The sequence below is a fragment of the Pteropus alecto genome, unplaced genomic scaffold (assembly GCF_000325575.1).
Source record: "Pteropus alecto unplaced genomic scaffold, ASM32557v1 scaffold113, whole genome shotgun sequence".
Lineage (NCBI taxonomy): Eukaryota > Metazoa > Chordata > Mammalia > Chiroptera > Pteropodidae > Pteropus > Pteropus alecto.
In genome coordinates this window covers 961,183-980,098 of record NW_006433949.1, presented here as the reverse complement: position 1 = coordinate 980,098, position 18,916 = coordinate 961,183, and the positions used below count along the sequence as shown (strand labels likewise).

General features: G+C 51.8%; 1 protein-coding gene across 3 annotated transcripts in view; it reads left to right on the top strand.

Moving 5' to 3' along the window:
- The window catches only part of SLC8B1 (solute carrier family 8 member B1), a 22,584-nt gene extending 3,738 nt beyond the window's left edge, over positions 1 to 18,846 (top strand). For all 3 annotated transcript variants that reach the window (XM_025044499.1, XM_025044497.1, XM_025044498.1), the window contains 14 exons: positions 4,482 to 4,634; positions 4,728 to 4,780; positions 4,930 to 4,987; positions 5,134 to 5,239; positions 5,318 to 5,485; positions 6,463 to 6,570; positions 6,975 to 7,037; positions 7,327 to 7,457; positions 8,352 to 8,493; positions 11,043 to 11,164; positions 12,922 to 13,075; positions 13,816 to 13,896; positions 15,333 to 15,397; positions 17,545 to 18,846. In XM_025044499.1, the coding sequence (XP_024900267.1) occupies positions 4,482 to 4,634; positions 4,728 to 4,780; positions 4,930 to 4,987; positions 5,134 to 5,239; positions 5,318 to 5,485; positions 6,463 to 6,570; positions 6,975 to 7,037; positions 7,327 to 7,457; positions 8,352 to 8,493; positions 11,043 to 11,164; positions 12,922 to 13,075; positions 13,816 to 13,896; positions 15,333 to 15,397; positions 17,545 to 17,742 (1,602 nt within the window). In that variant the 3' untranslated portion in view covers positions 17,743 to 18,846. The remainder of the gene's footprint in view (positions 1 to 4,481; positions 4,635 to 4,727; positions 4,781 to 4,929; positions 4,988 to 5,133; positions 5,240 to 5,317; positions 5,486 to 6,462; positions 6,571 to 6,974; positions 7,038 to 7,326; positions 7,458 to 8,351; positions 8,494 to 11,042; positions 11,165 to 12,921; positions 13,076 to 13,815; positions 13,897 to 15,332; positions 15,398 to 17,544) is intronic.
- The last annotated feature ends 70 nt before the right edge of the window (positions 18,847 to 18,916 follow it).

Genomic DNA, 18,916 nt, shown 5'->3' with positions numbered 1-18,916 from the left:
GCAGGAAAATGAAATGTCCTGGTACCAATGCTCTAACAGTGTTTTTAGCGCCCTCGCCAACTTTATTGGGCCACCAAGTGCATTCATGTCCCCCCTCTAAGGCAGGTGAACAGGTAATTATGCCCATTTTACAGATGAGAAAGTGGTTTGTCAATACCGAGGTTATAAAATTGCTGCCTTTGGGGGTGTACTCCTTGGGGTCAGGAAAACTGGGGTTAACTGTAGTTTGTGCCTTCTCCGATACAGATGACTTTTTCTGTCATCTCTCTGAGTCATCGAGCACCGTGCCAAGCTCACCAAATCATCCCCCAGCCGCCTGAGATGAGTATGATTATCTCTGTGCTATAGATGAAGACACTGAGGTTCAGGGAGGGGAAGTTGCCCACACAGAAAGTAACAGAGTAGGGATATGAACTCATGGCCACCTCGTGCCGAATTCACACCACCTCCTAGGACTGACGCGGGCAGCTACCCTTCCGGGAGTCCCGCCAGCCTCTGTCCCGCCACTGTCCATGAAGCCTACAGGCTGTGGAAGGCCACTCACTGCTCACTTTGGTCCTTTATGAGTAGTCATTCAGTCCATCGATACTTATTAAGGACCTACTATGTGCCAGGAACTGTGCCACATGCTGGAGATCTAGCAGGGAAGCAGATCAACATGGTCCCTGCCCTCATTGAATTTACTATCTATTGGGGGACACGGATGAGAAACAAGTCAACAAGTAAATCCACAGGATAACTTCACCTGGTGGTGAGAAAAATAGAGAACAGAACAGGAATGTGATAGCGTGGAATGGAGAGGGGTGGCCGCGTTGCCTGGGGCTGTAAGGGAGGCTTCCGTTTGCTCATCTATGAAGTGGAAATAATCGTACCAACCTCCTAGGCCTATTACGAAGGCTGAGTGAGATGGCGCCCGGTACAGTGTGTGGCAAAACAGTTATGAGGACCTACTATGTGCCAGGCACTGTGCAAGACATTGGTGGGAAAGGCCGACATTAAACAAGTCTGTGATCTTACAAATAATTGGGGGATTTCAGAGTCCTAGGGTGTCTGGCCTAGGGCGAGGTGGTCAGGGAAGGCTTCCTGGAAGAGGCATCTTGGTAACTAAGAACTAGAGGATAAATATGGATTAACTGGGGGGTGGAGGGAGAAGGAGTGGTGTACTAGGTGGAAGGAACCACACAGGAAGTGGGTACGGTGGGTTCAGTGTTGCATCGGTAGAGAACCAGTGATCAAGGCACGGGGAGATGGCCAGAGGTTTTGGGGACCAGAAATCTCACCTCTCTTTTGGGTTTGGTGGGAGTTCAGAGAGGGCTTGTGGAGGAGGTGGAACTGTGATTGGCAAAGCTTTTTTAAAAATTTCGTGGTGAAATATACTTAACTTAAAAAATTCACCATCTTAACCATTTTTAAGTGTACAGGTCAGCAGCAGTAAGTATAGTCACATTGGTGTGCGGTCATCACCATCATCCATCTCCAGGACTTTTTCATCTTACAAAACTAAAACTCTATGCCCATGAAACAAAAACTCCCCATTTCCTCACCACATCAGCCACTGGCAACTGCCATTCTGCTTTCTGTCCCTATAAATTTGACTAACTCCAGGTACCTCATATGAATAGAAATTATTCAGCATTAGTCTTTTTGTGACTAGCTGATTTCACTTAGCATGATGTTCTCAAGGTTCAAACACACTGTGGCATGTGCCAGAACTTGCTTCCCTTTTAAAGTTGAATAACATTCCATTGTATGGGTACACCACATTTTGTTTATCCAATCATCTGTTGATGGATGCTTGGGTTGCTTCCAAACCTTTCGGTTATTGTGAATAATGCTGCCGTGAACGTGGATGTGTAAATATCTCTTCGAGACTCGGCTTTCATTTCTTTTTGGTGCATAGCCAGAAGTGGATTTGCTGAATCATATGGTAATTCTATTTTTAATTTTGGGTAGGAACTGCCATGTTGTTTTTTTACAGCATCTGCACCATTTTATATTCCCACCAACGGTGCAGGGTTCCAATTTCTCCACACCTTTGCCAACACTTGTGACTTATTTATTTTTAATAGCAGCCATCCTTAATAGTGGTCTTGACAAAGCTTTTGAACAAAAAGGTTGAGAAAGGAAACCTTTTAGGCTGTCAACATAAGAAACATGTAAACCTGTAGAGAATCTTTATACGAGTTTATTTGAGCCAAAGTGATGACATATGGCAGAGAGCAAGATCTCAAATGCTCCAGAAACTAAGTTTTGTAGCTTCTTTTATGCATTTGAAATTAAGGAGGGAAGGTACATGGAGGTGAGAGGAAGCATGGCGGGGATTGGGTTATAGGATAGTTAACGAGAGTCTGTGCTCTCTTGACTATTAAGAACTCCTTTGAGGGGTATTCTGTCTGGTATTTCAAAGGTGTGTTAACCTAGATGCACGAAAACAATGGACAGGGCTGGCTTTAAACCTTTCACTAAAGAAGTTAGAGGCCCGAGGCATGGCTACCACCGTGACTTGCCCAGGTAGAAATTCATCGTGATCAGATCACCCCGTGAGGTTACTTTCCATAGAACCCCTTTTTTCTTCCACAAGGCCGAGGGCATTGCCGAAGCAAAATGCGTGTCCGTTATATAGAGAATTGCTACACGTCGGTCAGAAAAAGCAGACATTAGAATTGAAAAAACTAGCAGTTCATAGAAGGAATGAACGTGGCCACTAAGACATGAAAAGAGCCCTTAGCTTCACAAATAAGCAGGGACTTGCAATTAAACAAGGAAGTTCCTACCACATTAGCCTGAACGGGACTGTGGCTGCCAGTGTTGGTGCAGGTGTAGACACACGCTCAGTTCCCACTGCTGGTGGAGTGGGTGTACATAGAGCTTTGGGGAAGGCATTTGGGCAAAGTCCATCAAGGTTTAAGATGCTTATCCCTCTGCAATAGACACCGTGAAGACCCTTCCCATATCCTTTGGACCCTACCGTATTGGTGGGCTTCTGTTGACTTCTCGTTGCTGGCTTTTCCCCCCAGAAGTACCCATATGCATAGTGGGTGGAAATGCTGGGGAGCTGGCACCTTTCTCCCCTGCAGCCCTCGCTGATGACTGACAGGAGTTGGTTTACAAATATCCCAGCTCCTTGACCCCTAGGATTACAGCCCAAGGTAAGAACGGTCTCTACCCAGCCTTCGCTGGCTGCTTTCCCTGCCCCGTCCACTCCCCCATTTCAGTGCTTGTAATCGACACACCTCTCAAATATGCTACTCACCTATACAGGCATGCCTCAGAGATATTGCGAGTTCGGTTCCAGGTCCCCGCAATAAAGCACATACCGCAATAAAGCGAGTCACGCGAATTTGAAGGCTTCCCGGTGCATATAAAAATTATGTTTATACTATACTGTACTGTACAATAATGAAAAAGTTTGAGCTACTGGGAGGACTGCCAAAATGTGACAAAGGGACGGGAAGCGAGCAAACGCCGTTGGAAAAATGATGCTGATGGACTCGCTTGTTACAGGGTTGCCACAAACCTTCAATTTGTAACAAAACAAAACAAAACAAACAACAACAGCAACAAAAAACACGATATCTGCAAAGCACCGTAAAACAAGGTGGGCCTGTGAACTCTTGCCTCTGGGTCGCTTCTGGAGAAATCCGGCCTAAGACATGCTCTGACTCAGCACTTTCACTTCTAGAATTCTCTCTGACAAAACGTTCTCACGTGTGCTCAGAGTCATGTCTGAGGAAGTTCGTTGTTGATATGATTGGTTAATTAGACACACCCCGATTCCCACCAGGAGGAAAATGTCACCATTTTGTATCACTTACGGGGCTGCTGTTAAAAAGACTCTGCAGTGAGGCCGGGCATGATGATAGAAAAATTGGGTTTCTAGAGTCCCAAAAGGCCACACTGCTTCAGTCTCCTTATCTGTATAATAGTCATGATAATACTACCTTCCTCACGAGACTGTTGTGCCGATCGAGATATGTTTTAAGCCCCTAGCTCTGTGCCTGGCATTTAGAAATCACTCAGAATGTTTGACTTTTATTACTGCCTTCATCATGATGTGTATCAATATATTAGTATATGGCATATGTGTGCAGTGGTAAAAGCAAATGGCAAAAAGCAAGGATGGATCCAAAACAAAACAAACTGTAGAAGAAGGTGTATATACAGATGTCACTGAACTGAGAAATGTCTGTAAGGGTACGCTTCAAACGGATTGTGGCAGGACCTCTGGAAAGAGGTGGGATTATGTAGGGCAGGGATGAGAAGGAGAATTTAGAGATCTTTATATGTTGTTTGTTTTTGTTTTTTAACACTAATGACTTGTGTTAATTTCAAACACAAGTTTATTTTAAAGAAATTCAAGTGTACAGTAGGCACCTGGAGGGTATAGGGGACTTAGAGGCCAGGCCAGCTTCTTAGATGGGTCTGGTCCAGTCACCCTTGGGGTGTTGACCCCTGACATCCCCCTCTCTCCCCTCCCACAGTGCCGTGATGTGTGTGGCCTAAACGCCTCTGACCGCTGTGACTTCATCCGGACCAATCCTGACTGCCACAGCCAGGGGGGCTACCTGGACTACCTGGAAGGCATCTTCTGCCACTTCCCCCCCAGTCTCCTCCCTCTGGCCATCACCCTCCACGTGAGGCCCTGCCCCCTCCTCCATCTTGTGGGTGGGGCTGGTGGCCCAGGCGGAACCTAACACTCCCTTCCCTCTCTGGCCCCCGCTACCCAGGCTTTCTGGCTGCTTTACCTGTTTCTGATTCTGGGAGTCACAGCGGAGAAGTTGTGAGTTTGGCCTCGGGCTCACGTTAAGCTTATGGATGGGGGAAAACGGAATCCTGGGAGGTGGACATTTGGGCAACCCCAGGTTTGGGGAAGGGCGGAGCAGGAGGCCACTCACTGTGGAGCCCTCAGCATTTGCTTCTTCTCTGTAGTTTCTGCCCTAACTTGTCAGCCATTTCCACCATGCTCAAACTTTCTCACAATGTGGCAGTATCCTTTGTCCAGGTCCTGCACCCAGGAGGGAAGGGAGGGTGGTTAGGGAGGTGGCTGGGAGTCAGGGTGGCGGCTCATGGCCCAGGCAAGGCCTGGGCAGGTTGGGACCTCTGCACGGACCTTCCCTTGACACGCTCCCCCATGGCGTCACCTTCCTGGCCTTTGGGAACGGTGCACCTGATATCTTCAGTGCCCTGGTGGCTTTCTCGGACCCGCACACAGCTGGCCTGGCCCTCGGGGCACTGTTCGGTACGAGCAGGCTGGCTGGGGGTGGGGGGGCAGCAGGAGGGGGCGCAGAGTGGGCTGAGATTGGTGTCCTCTCCCCAGGCGCCGGTGTGCTGGTGACCACCGTGGTGGCCGGTGGCATCTCCATCCTGCGCCCTTTCACGGCCGCCTCCAGGCCTTTCCTCAGAGACATCATTTTCTACATGGTGGCCGTGTACCTGACCTTCAACATACTCTACTTCGGCAGGGTCACGCTGGCGTGGGCCCTGGGTAAGCAGCCACAGAGGGCCCGGGCAGGGTCACCCCAGGGCTGATGGAGTGGGGGGCACAAGGGGACAGGAGGGGTGGCCAGCAGGGCACAGAGTCAGGGCTCCTTTGGTTCCAAGTGACAGAAACCCTACTCGAGCCAGCTTGAGCAAAAACAAAACACATAGTTCAGATAACCAGAAGGGACAGGGCAGAGCGGGAGGGACGTTCAGACTTCTCACAATTTCAAATGTTAGCAAGCAGTAGAGCTGGGATGCTGACTGGCCATCGAGGTCCCAGCAGCATACACGTTCCATTCAGATGGTTCAGGTGGCGTGGATGGAGGGACAATCTGCAGAGGGTTAAGGAAACCAGCAAGGGACACTGAGATATGCAGACACCCAGGGACCAGCCACAGTGGGGGCCGTTCCCCCCCTTGCCTGCTTCCCATGCCCGAAGTGGCAAAGGATGGAGTGACTGGAGCCTACTAAGGGCTGGAGTCCCGGAGCTGGTTCCACCCTGCATGAGCGACAGTCATGGAGAATCACAGGGCCCGGCCCGCCAGAGACGGGGCACCGCAGCAGGGAGGGAGCGGGGAAGAAATACCCCAGACTCTCTCCTGCTGCCTTCTCTTCTGCAGTTGCTCCCCCTCCCCCATCGGCTAAACACAGTGCAGCCAGAGCTCCGGGATGCAGTCTGCAGGGCTCAGCCTCCCAGGGCACAGAGCAGGACGCCACCCCTTGGTACCTGTTATGGGGTCCAGGAGGCCACTTTCTTGAATGCCAGGTTGTTAGGGTGGGGAGTAGGAAGGGAAGATGGGCCAAGGAAGGCAGAAGAGGTGGGGACAAGACTCCAGGGAATGGCCATTTACCTACTGGTTCTGGGCTGGTGGACACAGAGAGCCACCGCTAACATGTACCGGCAACAGAACTGGCAGCCTCTGCTCTCTGGACCCTGCGGCCAGGATGCCACTTGGTGACGGCCTGCACCCTCGTCTGCAGGTTACCTCGGCTTGTATGTGTTCTACGTGGTCACTGTGGTTCTCTGCACCTGGATCTACCGATGGCAGCGGGGGAGATCCCTGGTCCACTCCATGCCGGGCACTCCAGGTAAGAGTCTGAACTGGGCCCCAAGGGAGGACCAGTGGCACCCTCGGCGGCCCCACCTCTCCGGAAGCCTCTGCCAATGCCCGTCTCCTGTCTGCACTATTTCCACTCAGTCTACCAAGGTCCCACCTTCGTGCTTTTACTTGTGCTACTGAAGCCTCCTCATCACCTGCTTTGTCCTCGTTTGCCAGCTACATCATCACATTTGAGAGCGTTTTATGGGTTAGACTTTCTCACTGTAAGAATTCCGGAGCGTGCATGGCGATTGCCGAGTGATGGAAAATACAGAGGGCTGGCCCCTTGCACCCTGAAAACTGCCCTGTCCCAGAGGAGCCCTACCTTAGGATGGGGTGGGGAGGGGCCGGGCTCCCTGGCTGGCTCCTGTCACATGCCCCTCTCTCCTACAGAGATGCTCTCAGATTCCGAGGAGGAGGACCGGGTGTCTTCTACCACCAATAGCTATGACTACAGTGAGTCCAGCGAGTCCTGTTCCCACCTGGGCTGGGGGTCCCAGGGCAGGGCGTGCGGTGGAGAGGTGGGGAGATGGGGCCACCCACACCCCAGGAATGAGGCCACGAACCAGCCTCACCTCTCACTGTACCTCAGCCGAGCTGCGGACCAGGTGTGCCTGCCTGCCTTCTGCCAGGCGTGGCGTTTTTTCCTTCTTTGCAAAGGTTGGGAGGACTCGTGGGAGAGGAGAGGGTTTCCTGGAGGCTGAGCCAGCCACGGACACCTGCCCTTCCTGCCTTGTCCACCCAGGGGAAGAGTACCAGCCGCTGCTCCTCTGCCAGGAGACCACGCCCCAGATCCTAGTCCGGGCCCTCAACCCCGTGGATTACAGGAAGTGGAGGAACAAGCCCACCTACTGGAGGGTTCTCAAAGTGTTTAAGGTAGGAGGGGTGACAGGGACCCTGGAACTGGGGTCCTGACTTCTTCGCAGTGGCCACTCAACCTTCTTTAGCTCACTGAGGGGGAGGGAGAACTGCTGAGACCCTCTCAGACTGAGATAAGCTGGGTCGTGTGGAGTCAGTCAGAGCTGGTCCTGTATCCCAGCTACACATACCCTTCTGTGTGGCTTTGGAGAATTCTCTTAACCTCTCTGAGCCTCGGTTTCTTCAACTGGAAGGTAAGAAAATAATAGTTCCTATGAATAGGGTTGTCGTCAGGAATAAGTCGATGAGGTACTGTGGTTGGCTGAATAGTGGCCCCCCCAAAGATGTCTATGTCCTGATCCCCAGAACCTGTGGATATGTTACCTTAAGTGGCAAAAGAGACTTGGCAGATGTGAATAAGGGCTTTGAGATTGGGAAAGTATCCCGGGTTATCCAGATGGGCCCGATGTAATCACAAGGGTCTTTATAGAGAAAGAGGGGGGCAGAAGGGGCAGAATCAGAGAAGGAGATAGGACGGCAGAGGCACAGCTCGGAGTGACGCAGGGCCACAAGCCAGGGAAGGCGGGGGGGGGGGCCCCCAGAAGCTGGAAAGGGTAGGAAACAGATTCTCCCCTAGAGCCTCGAGAAGTAACGCGGCCCTGACAGCTCCTCGATTTTAGGACTTCTGTCCTCCGGAGCCAGAAAGGAATACATTTTATTGTTCAAGGGCACTCAGCACGTGGCCCTGAGTTACAGCAGCAGCAGATGCCTAATGCAGGCGCTTAGCCCAGGCCTGCACGCAGTGGGTGCTTTATTAATAACAGCCGCTTTCTTGAGGAACCGAGCTCAGGGTATGGCCGGCCGAGCACAGGCCTCCCCGGTGACACCCTCCCGTCTGTGCACACTGGACAGCTGCCCGTGGAGTTTCTGCTGCTCCTCACGGTCCCCCTTGTGGACCCGGACAAAGAAGACAGAAACTGGAAGCGGCCTCTCAACTGTCTGCACCTGGTGATCAGCCCCCTGGTTTTGGTCCTAACTCTACAGTCGGGGGCCTGTGAGTATCCCCTCCTCCAGGCCAGCCCACCTTCCTCCTGCCCATATTCCCGAGTTTTCTTCTCAGCCACACCGGGGGCCCGTAGGCCAGTGGCAGAATCCTGGATATACAGCAGGCACTTACTACATGCTGGTGCCATAAGGGACACCGGCCTCCTGCAGTCAGTCCGGTCCCATCCTGCGGGCTCCCGATGGAGGCTCCGAACTGGTGGCCCTTGGACCGAGTCCAGCCCTCTCTGGCTCATTTGCCTGCATTAAAAAAATTGGGAGATTTCACATCAGAATCCAGGTTTTTGCCTCCTGAAGGTACAATTGCTGGAGCTGAGCAGGGGTGCCTCTGGTGGAGGTCACTGCTGTCTGATTCATTGCAGGCCCCTCCGTTGCCTGTTAGGTGACTGGGATTGGGGGAGTCACTTCACTCATTTGTGCGCTCTGGCTGTTCCCCCCCGCGCCGCATGTGCTTTTTATCCATCTGCCCCGGGCTGCCCTTTGCTATTGTGATCTGCTTTGGCTAAAGAAATGCCAGTCTTCATAGGTGTATTCTAACTCCTGTAACTAACTCTTGTCTAACTTTAATATCTCATGCTGCCCATTCCTCTCTCTAGCATCTGGGTTCCTCCCCCTCAACCCAGGGGCATCACCTGGAGGCGGAGGTAGGGTCTGGTGGCAAATGCATGGCCAGGTGTGGCGTTATTTCCTATAATCGTGTCAGGATGAAACTGCTGTCAAATTTCCCGGGAGTTTCTCCCCTGATCTATAGGGGGACACAGGCTCTGAGGGATGGAGAGTTGGAGGGGAGGGGATGGGGTCCATCGGGGCACGGCGTGACCCTGGAGCTGAGAAGGCATCCCCGAGGGGTGTCAGATGCCTGGTTTGTCACAGCCCTGTGTTCCCTACAGTGCCGGGAAGCCTTGCCTCTCCAGCCAAAGGACTTGGCCCTCACAATCATTGTGATTTCTTAAAAGAGTAGTTCTCAAGCATCAGTCATTCACAAACCATCTCTTGATTTGTATCCCATTCTGTACTATTATATTTGATATTTTTTAAAAACCAGCTCTCTATTTATTTATTTAAAAATTTGGAGGGGGGTTGGCTTTTTATTTCTGAATTTTGTGCATAAAACAGTTCCTTTTTTTGCCAAACTTAAATTCGTTGCGTAGGCAACTCTATCACCTGCATCAATAGGAAACTGGCATCATTTTGAATAAATTCAAGGTAACTGCAAAAATCAACACAATCAAAATCAAGCCTCTGAGCCAGGAGCTCCTGTTAAATAGGGCATGTGGCAGGTGTTAGAGATGTTCCAGACCTATTAGCACCCCATGGGGACCTTCTCTTTGCTATGACGAGAGAATTGAAGATCGCCTTCCTGAGATGCCATCCTGTGGTGCTTAGTGTCCTGCGACGTGCCCCAACACCATCTAGTGGTGACAGACCCACACGCGGGAAAGACCGTTCAGGCTAAAGCCTTCGTGACCCCTTTCTGGGCTGAGCAAGGCTCCCTGCCCAAGAGGGTGTCATGATTCAAGGGGGGTGTCGTGTCTGCTGGCAGAGCCTCCTGACCTCACTGCCAGCCCTCTTCCTGTAGACCATCACCAGAGCCACCCTTCTAAAGTGCCACTTGTCACATGTCGTGGTCACCCCTCCCCTCAAAGACCTCCATGGCTCCTCCATGCCTCTCAGAAAAAGTCCACACCCCCCAGCGATCCTTTGAGCAGCCGCCTTCCCCCGCCCCATTCTGCTGGCCCGAACCCACATAATTCCTTTCCACCCACCCCCCCGCTCCCCTCTTCCCACGGAGCCCCCGCTTCTCCCTCCCCACTTACGACTCACCTCACCTCCTCCGCGCTTCAGGAAGCCCTCCAAACCACCCACTGCCTTTCAGACCAGTCCCGACTCCATAGTGGTGAAAAGGGTGGGGTGTGGAGAGTTCTAGAACATCCTGCCTGCCTGCAGGGTTTCCTCTCTTCAGTGTGTCAATGCGAAGCCTCTGGAACCTTCATAACTTTATGATGCCTTGGTTCGTGGAGTGCATTTATCAGGAGAGCAGGTGCCGGGCTCCAGAATCAGTGGGGAAGGTTGGGTTTGTACCGCCTGTATCGCTGGGTGATGCCCATCCATTGGTAATGCCTGGACGGGGGATGCCGCCTTGACGCTCAGGTGGGCAGAAGCATCATGGTGGAGTAGCGATGTCTGCCGCGGCATGGGAAGGGGGCAGCTGTAGCAAGTAGGCTTACCTATACGCATCCCAGTTCTACAGCAAAAAGCCGCACAGTCTTTTTCACATTTGTCTTTTCTTTCCTGTGTGACTAGCTTGAAGGCAGGGGTTGTGTCTTTAATTTTTCCATCCCCCTGAAATGTCTAGGACAGGGCTGGGCACATAAGAGATATGTCGTATATCTATATCTGAACAATTGAGGGTAACGGGGTTTTACTCGTGGGTCTCTCCCCTGGATCCCCTCAGTCATTCTGGGGGGAGGGAGTCCTCCAAGAGAAGGTGCTGAGCCAAAGCTGCGGAGAGTACCAGCTCCCTTTCTCGTCCCTCTGCAGATGGCGTCTATGAGATAGGTGGCCTGTTTCCCATCTGGGGCATGGTGGTGATTGCGGGCACAGCCGTGGCTTCAGTGACCTTTTTTGCCACATCCAACAGCAAGCCCCCCAAGCTTCACTGGGTAAGAATCCTGGGGTCTCCCAGCTGGGAGAAGGGGGGACACTGACTTCTCCCAGGCGAATGTCCCGTCTGCGCCTCTGGGGCAGTTAGGCCAGTAGTCACCTTCTGCAATGACAGGTCTTCTAAGCTGCTTTTGAGGGGTTTTGTACCTGTTCAAGGTCCGTCCCCTGCTTTTTTGGCGAAGCTTTTGTAAATTCTCCCATTTGAAATGTACAGTTCAGTACTTTCTACTGTAGTCGACCCTTGAACTTGTAAGTGGACCCATATAATTCAAACCCATGTTGTTCAAGGGTCAGCTGTAGTTTTGATCCACAGTTGGGAATCTGTGGCTGCAGAGGGCCGACTAGGCGTATGCAGATTTTCTACTGCACAGGGGTCAGTGCCCCTAACTGCTCCCCACACCTCTCCCCCACATTGTTTAGGGTCAACTGTACAAACATCACCACAGTCAATGTTAGAGCATTTTCATCACCTCAAAAAGAAACCCCGTATCCAGCCGTCACACTCCATCCCCCTTCTCCCTCCATCCCTTGACTGTTGCCAACCTGCTTCCCATCTCTGGATTTGCCTGTTCTGGACATTTCCTATCAATGGAATCCTATAATATGTGGTCTTTTGTGATTGGCTTCTTTCACTTATTCGCAAAATGTTTTCAAAGTTTATCTACATTGCAGCATGTGTTAGGAACTAGTTCCTTTTCATGGCTGAGTAATATTCCATTGCGTGGCTGTCGCACATTTTGTGTCTCCGTTCATCTGTCAACAGACATTTGGTTTGTTTCCAGTTTTTGGATCTTATAAACAGGGCTGCCGTGAACATTTGTGTCAACAGTTTTGTGTAGACGTATGCTCTCATTCCTCTTGGGTGTGTTCCTAGGAGCGGAACCGCTGGGTCAAATGCTGACAGTATGTTAACCTTGAAGACGTTCCAGACCCTTTTCCACTACGCCGACCAGGAAACACCTGGGTTCCTGACGATCGCATTCTAGTGGTGGAAGTGGTCTCTGTGGGTGTCTCTTCCCATTCTCCCCTCTGCAATACTCTAAGGAATTTTTAGGCCATTTGTCCAGAGATTTTTTTTTTTCTTCAAAAGTCGATTTAAATTTTTTGTGTTTTTTTACTATTTATTGATAAAAAAAAAAAATCGTAGTTTTTATTTTTAGAAACCGAATGGATGTACCAACCTAAAGGGGGCTGAGTTTTCAGCAAATTGATCCTTTAAAGAAATGGTTTTCAGCCAGTGTTTCTTCCTAGTCTTTGGAATGCTGACACACGCTCCAACACGGAGGCGCCTTGAAAACATGGCACTAAGTGAATGCTTGGTCGAGGACCACATATTGTAGAAACACATGAGGCCATCGATATGCCATGTCTAGGACAGGCAAATTCAGAGAGTCAGGGAGTGGAGTAGTGGTTGTCGGGGGGCTGGGGTGGAGGGAGGGAGGGTGAAGAGTGACTGCTAAAGGGTATGGAGTCTCTCTTTGTGGTGATGGGATGGCATTCGGCCCACAGACTGGAAATCCGATGAAAGCTATGATGACCCCTTTCTTGACAAAATAGTAATATTGAGCTGACATTTTTATCGAACACTTCCCATGTGGCAAGTGTTCCATTGCTTTGCATCTGTTAATCCATTTTATGGTCATGACAACCTCAATAGGTAGGTACCGTTATCACTCCATCTTACAGGTGGGGAATCAGGGCCGTGTCCCCACTGGGGGCCGGCCTCGATCCTGTCGGCCCGCTGTTCCCTCCTCAGATCTTTGCTTTCCTGGGCTTCCTGACCAGCGCCCTGTGGATCAACGCGGCTGCCACAGAGGTGGTGAACATCTTACGGTCGCTAGGCGTGGTCTTCCGGCTGAGCAACACCGTGCTGGGGCTCACGCTGCTGGCCTGGGGGAACAGCATCGGAGGTGAGTCAGGGCCGGGTGGGGTGCTGAGGTGAGCACAGCCACATCGCTGCTCTTTGCTCCCCCAAGCAGAATTGTGTGTGGGCGGGGGTGTCCAAGGCACCTGCCCTCAGCATGTGCTTAGTGCCCACTGTCCTTTCGAAGTGACCATCACTGAGTGTCGGAACTACACCCGAACCAGGAGATTCTGTAGATGCCCAGCCTCTTTCCACACACTCTGATGCACGGACACTCAGTGGCTCCCCAGAGTTCAGGCAGGACATGGAGCCCACTGCAGCCAACCATGCTGAACGTGTAGATGCGTGTGCGACATGTATAGGCATTCACGCATACATACAGTGTCCCTCTCTAGTTACAGCTGCCAAGCAGGGTTGTTCAGGTTGCGCACTGCACAAGAGCATCCAGACAAAGCGTCTGGGTGGGGGACCAAAATCTAGCTCTCCTTTCACTCACCTTTTTAGGCACCTTTTCCTAATTTGCATGGAGGTGCTGTGTGTGCTATCAGCAGACGGGACTTGGGTGAAAAGTTGGTGGTGGCATGTCACATCCACAAATTTGCCCCTGCTGGGAAAGAATGGGGTAAAAGAAATCAAGGAGGGAATTGCCTCCCGTAGCACCCAGACCCAGGGGGCATTCATCTGTGTTTGTTGACTGAATGACTGGGTGAGAAGGAAGGAGTGAATGACTAAGGAGGGCCGAGGGAAGCCGCTCATTGCTCAAGGCCTTCTCTCCTTTTCATGCAGACGCCTTCTCCGATTTCACGCTGGCCCGCCAGGGCTACCCGCGGATGGCGTTCTCGGCCTGTTTCGGTGGCATCATCTTCAGTATCCTTCGTGGGGTGCCCGAGCCTCAGCGCTGGTGGCTTGGGCTCTGAGAGCCATGGGTGCGCTCCATGTCACCCTTGGGTTTGGCACTCACTGTAACACCTGGGCCAGGTGACTCAGCTGCTGGAGCCTCAGCTTCCTCACCTGTAAAATGGGGCTATTGAGACAACTGACCTCAGAAGGGTAGTTGTAAGGCTTGAATGAGGTGACAGAAATGCTTGGCACCTGGTAAGCGCTCAGTGGCTGGCAGATATTATTGTTAGGGTGGTGGTATTATCAGCAGATGCCCAACGCTGAGCTTAGGTGTGCCCCGTAGAAGAACCTCACCCTCTTGCTGATAGATGTCATGGTCTCTAGATGTCAGGGGTTGGCAAACTTTTTCTTAAAGAGCCAGAGATTAAATATTTCAGACTTTACAGGCCACAGAATCTCTTTTTCAACTCTGCTGCTTTAGTATGAAAGCAGCCATAGACAATACATAAACGAATGGGCATGCCTCTGTCTCAATAAAACTTTATTTATAAAAGTGAGCAGGGGGCCAGATTGACTTGCAAGCTGTAAATTGCCACTCCCTGGTTTATACACAGGTCTGGCAGGACCTGGAGCCCACAGGGGGCCATGAAAAGGAAGGGGCTTGGAGACCAGACAGTCTTGGCTTCCGATTGCAGCGCTGCCATGTGCCCACTCTGGAGCCCGCGGCATCGCATGCACCTTAGTCAGCATTCTCCTCTGTAAGTGAGAAACACGGTGAGATGAAGACTGACGATGAGGCGAAGCCCGCGCATAGTGCCCAGCACACGGCACACATTCAGCAAGTGGTAGATATTCTTGGTTGTGAAATGAAGTGATATTATTTGAAAGCACTCAAAATGCAGCTTTCCCCAGGCTCCACTGTGGGTGAGCTGCGGGGCGGGTAGCTGGCACAGCACAGTCAGAATCAGCGGGGACCGTGCATGTGTTCCTGCCATTCGTAATTCTCAGTGGCCCTATCGTACCCACTGAGACCTGTTCCTGGCTTTCAGGCTGTGGCCTCTCCTGACCTCTCAGGTTGGGGTGAAGAGGGAGCCTTGCCTGGAGTAGTGTGCCCTGAACAACCCCTAGAGGTGGCCTCGACCCATGCTCCATCACCAGTCCCCCAGCGGACCATGAGCAGTCACTTCACCTCATCTAGCCTCAGTTTCTCCATCTGCTGAGTGGTTTACCAGCTACCGAGCATTTCCGTCACCTCATGTGATCCTTACGGATGGTGTGCAAAGTGTACACTGGACACTCACCTTTTCAGAGTGTCCTAAAACTGGATAGGGTCTCCTCAGGTAGGATTTTTTTTGGGGGGGAGGCTCTTGGAAGGGCTTTGTAGATCATAAAGAAAGCCAACAAGCTGTGCGGTCAGGGTTATGGGGAAGTTGTTCCAGCGAGTTTCCTGAGCCAGGCTGCAGATATGCTGGTGGGAGTGGGGCTGGGCTGCCTGCTCCAAATCTCCAGGGGTCACCCGGAGGTAAAGGTGAGTGGCCTGACGCTTCTGCAAGGGACCTCTTTATAATGCCATCTCCTTGTCCTCCAGTCCTCTGGACGGGAGGCCGTTCACATCCAAGCACTTTACACTTCCTGGAAGAGGACTTGTCTGAATTTGTGACAAGTCTGATTTGTAGAATATCTTAAAAATATTTTGCGGGAAGGCTGAAAAAATGTATTCGTTACAAATTCACAGACTAACTGACATGTAGCTTTGGGAGACGGGGCAGGAAGGCCCTGGATTCGGGGGTACGTCCCGTCCGTTAAGTCTCTTGCCTCAGTTTCCTCACCTGTGAAATGTGGTTGATAACAGCCCCCCACCCCGCGCTTCCTGGATAAGCATTTATGAGGTAAGGGGCAGGCTGAACACCTTATCCCAACACTGCCCACAGAGGGTGGGCTGCGAGGAGAGAGGATGAAGACGCCATCTATGGAAGACAGCCCCAGAAGGGGTAAGCCCACCAGACATGGAGAAGGTTCTGGAACGCAGTGATGGGTGGAGGTTCTCACACTTCAAGGGTACCTGAGAGTTTCCTGGGGGGCCCATGAGACCTCCTGACCCAGGCATTCCAGGGGGTGGGGGCTAGAAATCTACATGTTTTCAATAAGCTCCCCGGAAACTGATGAAACCCTTGAGAAACACTTGTAATAAAGTGGACAACTCAGACCTGAGGGGCCAGGTGGGGAACCGTAATGTATGGGGGCCATTCAGGTGGGCCTCACGTGGCCCGGGAGTCCAGATTTTCAAGATTCCTAGGTGAACTTTTTCTATTTTAAAATACGGCACGGGGCAAACAGCACCCTGTGCAAGGCAGACTGGCCCAGAACGGCAAGTTTGCAGTCCCTATCTGGGACTTGAATTCAGAGGCCAAACCGGAGAAGATTCAGATGGGAAGGGGATGCGGCCTAAGGGATGGTTTTATGGCTCAGCAGGTGGAAGCACTCGGGATATCTAGAGGGAAAGATGGCGTTATTGATGGGAACCAAGTCCCCCACCTCTTTCTCCTAGAGGCATCTAGGTCTTGAATACTCTGTGGCTGACTTGTAATTAGCTAGCGGCAGGGCAGGCCTTTCACAGGGGATACGCCCAGAAGCAAACAGCTACTTACCCTTGCTTGCAAAGTTTGCTTTTCTGAAAGGTAAACACCCTCTGCGAGTTTTGTTTATACTCTTCTTGGGTTTAATTGATTCCTTGCAGTAGGATTCTCAGGCAGTTCCAGGTAATGAGGCTTTAGGCTTGGCCCCCTGTGGGGCCCTATTTCTTTTCTCTAGTTCCTTGTGGACTGTGTGTGTGTGTGTGTGTGTGTGTGTGTGTGTGTGTCTGTGTGTGTGTGTGTGTCTGTGTGTGTGTCTGTGTGTGTCTGTGTGTGTCTGTGTGTGTGTGTGTGTGTCTGTAGTCCACTGCGTTTGTGTTCAGTTTAGGAAAGGCTTCTGCTGTAATTGAGTAAGACATCGGGCAGCATGGACGTCTTCGTGGAAAGATGCCCATGGAGTATACTGTCGGGTACAGAACACAGGTCGCGCTCTTAAACACTCATCTAATGTATGATCCCATTTCTGTTTTCGGATTTGATGTACAGGTCTGTATATATGTGAACCCTACACATGTGTGTACATATATGTAACTGTATGGGGAGGCAGGTTAAGAGCTGGGACTTCCATATGGGCCCTGTCACTTACTAATTACTTAGTTTCCTCATCTGTGGATTGGGGTAGATAATGCTCCCCCAGGAAGATGAAAGCCTGTGGTGTGTAACACACCTAGCAGAGAACCTAGTGCTAAGTCCTGGATAGATCTTAGATGCTAAGTCTGGAGGGAAGCGAAGTGGGCCAGGGACAGTTTCACTTCCTTTTAGTCTTGTGTTGCTTGAGAATTTTCCAACGATTCCATCTAATATATCTATTAACACATATTAATATGATATAAATACATAATTATATTGTATTAGTTTCCTAGGGCTACCGTAACTAATTGCCAAAAACTAGGTGGCTTAAAACCTTGAACTTCAAGGTAGGGCGTGCCATCCACCAGGGCAGGCCCTGTGGCTACAGGTGGAAAGTCCTTCACTGGCCCCTAGTGTCTCAATTTGAGTGTGGGCCACAGTGACCCGGCCTCTCTCCCTTGCTCCCCCGCAGCTGGAGCCGGACGGACTGTTGGTGTGGGTCTTGGCAGGCGCCCTGGGCCTCAGCCTCGTCTGTTCCCTGGTCTCGGTCCCACTGCAGTGCTTCCAGCTGAACAAAGTCTACGGCTTCTGTCTGCTCTTCTTCTACGTGAACTTCCTCGTAGTGGCCCTGCTCACCGAATTTGGGGTGATTCACTTGAAAAGTGTCTGAGTGAAGCCGTGTGTCCGGGTCCACCTGGTGGTCAGGAGGCGTCACTGCAGGCGGTGAGATGGAAGATGGAGGGTGGCGGTGCCTTCTCTAGAGCAGGCGGGGCCCGCGCGGCAGTGAGTGGGGTGCGGGCTCCGTGGGGTGCTCTCTCCGCTAACGGCGCTGCTGTGTTCACGAAGGAGAGCCGAGCCTCGTTTCTGGGACTTTGGAGACTGGGCTTCACTGTGGGTGGACAGTTCCAGACAGAAGGCAGAAGACTTTTGAGTCATCATCGCCAGAGCCTCTGGAAGGTTGGGGTTTGGGATGAAGTCCGGGCTGGTGTTGTGAGACCGGGCCCCTCCCTGCTCTCCTGCTTCTTCTCCTCAGGGCTCCAAAGGCTGCCGAACCTGGGTGTCGGGGGTCAGGGTGCCGAACTCGGGTGTCAGGGGTCAGGGTGACTGGGACCTGTGGACGGAACGCCGTGTGCCGGGGCCTCAGGCCAACGTGGGCTGAGTTCTAGAGCTGCACTGTCCAACAGAAACAGAACGAGAGGCACATACCTAATTTTGAATTTTCTAGTCACATTACACAAAGCCAAAAGGAACAGGTGAAATTAACAGTAATATATTTTCCTGAACCCGACGGCTCTGAAATGCCAGCTTGTGTCACTGGCCACATTCGCAGCTACCATACTGGACGGTACAGCACTCGGTCGACCTCTGGAGCTGGCTGCCGGCTGCCGGCTGCGGCAAACTCTGTGCGCTGAACCTTGGGTCTCCCCAGCTGCGAAACAGGAGTCAGTTTGTGCCCTGTGCCTACCTCAGGGGAAGCCCTGGACTGGGGTTCTGGTGCCTGCCAGCTCTGGGGGGACAAAGAGTGCCTTCCCCCACCCCACAGCATCCTGCTGCCAGTGACCTGCCTCTTCGGTAGGCAACCGAAGAGTTTGCCCGATTGCCTTATGCGGGCAGTAAAGGGATTCAACTGTCTTTTTTTTCTAATGAAAACGTTGTTAAATGTTTCAAGCATACAGAAAGCATACCGCGCTCACCAATTCTTTCTTACCCGGGCTAAGTGACGAGCGGTTGGTCCCAGGGCTGAAGCCTCTTGGGCCCAGTACATCTGGGCTTCACGGCACGTCTAAGGGTGGGGCTGAGGTTGGGTCAGGAATGGCCAGATGCGACCCTCCCCGCTTCCCGTA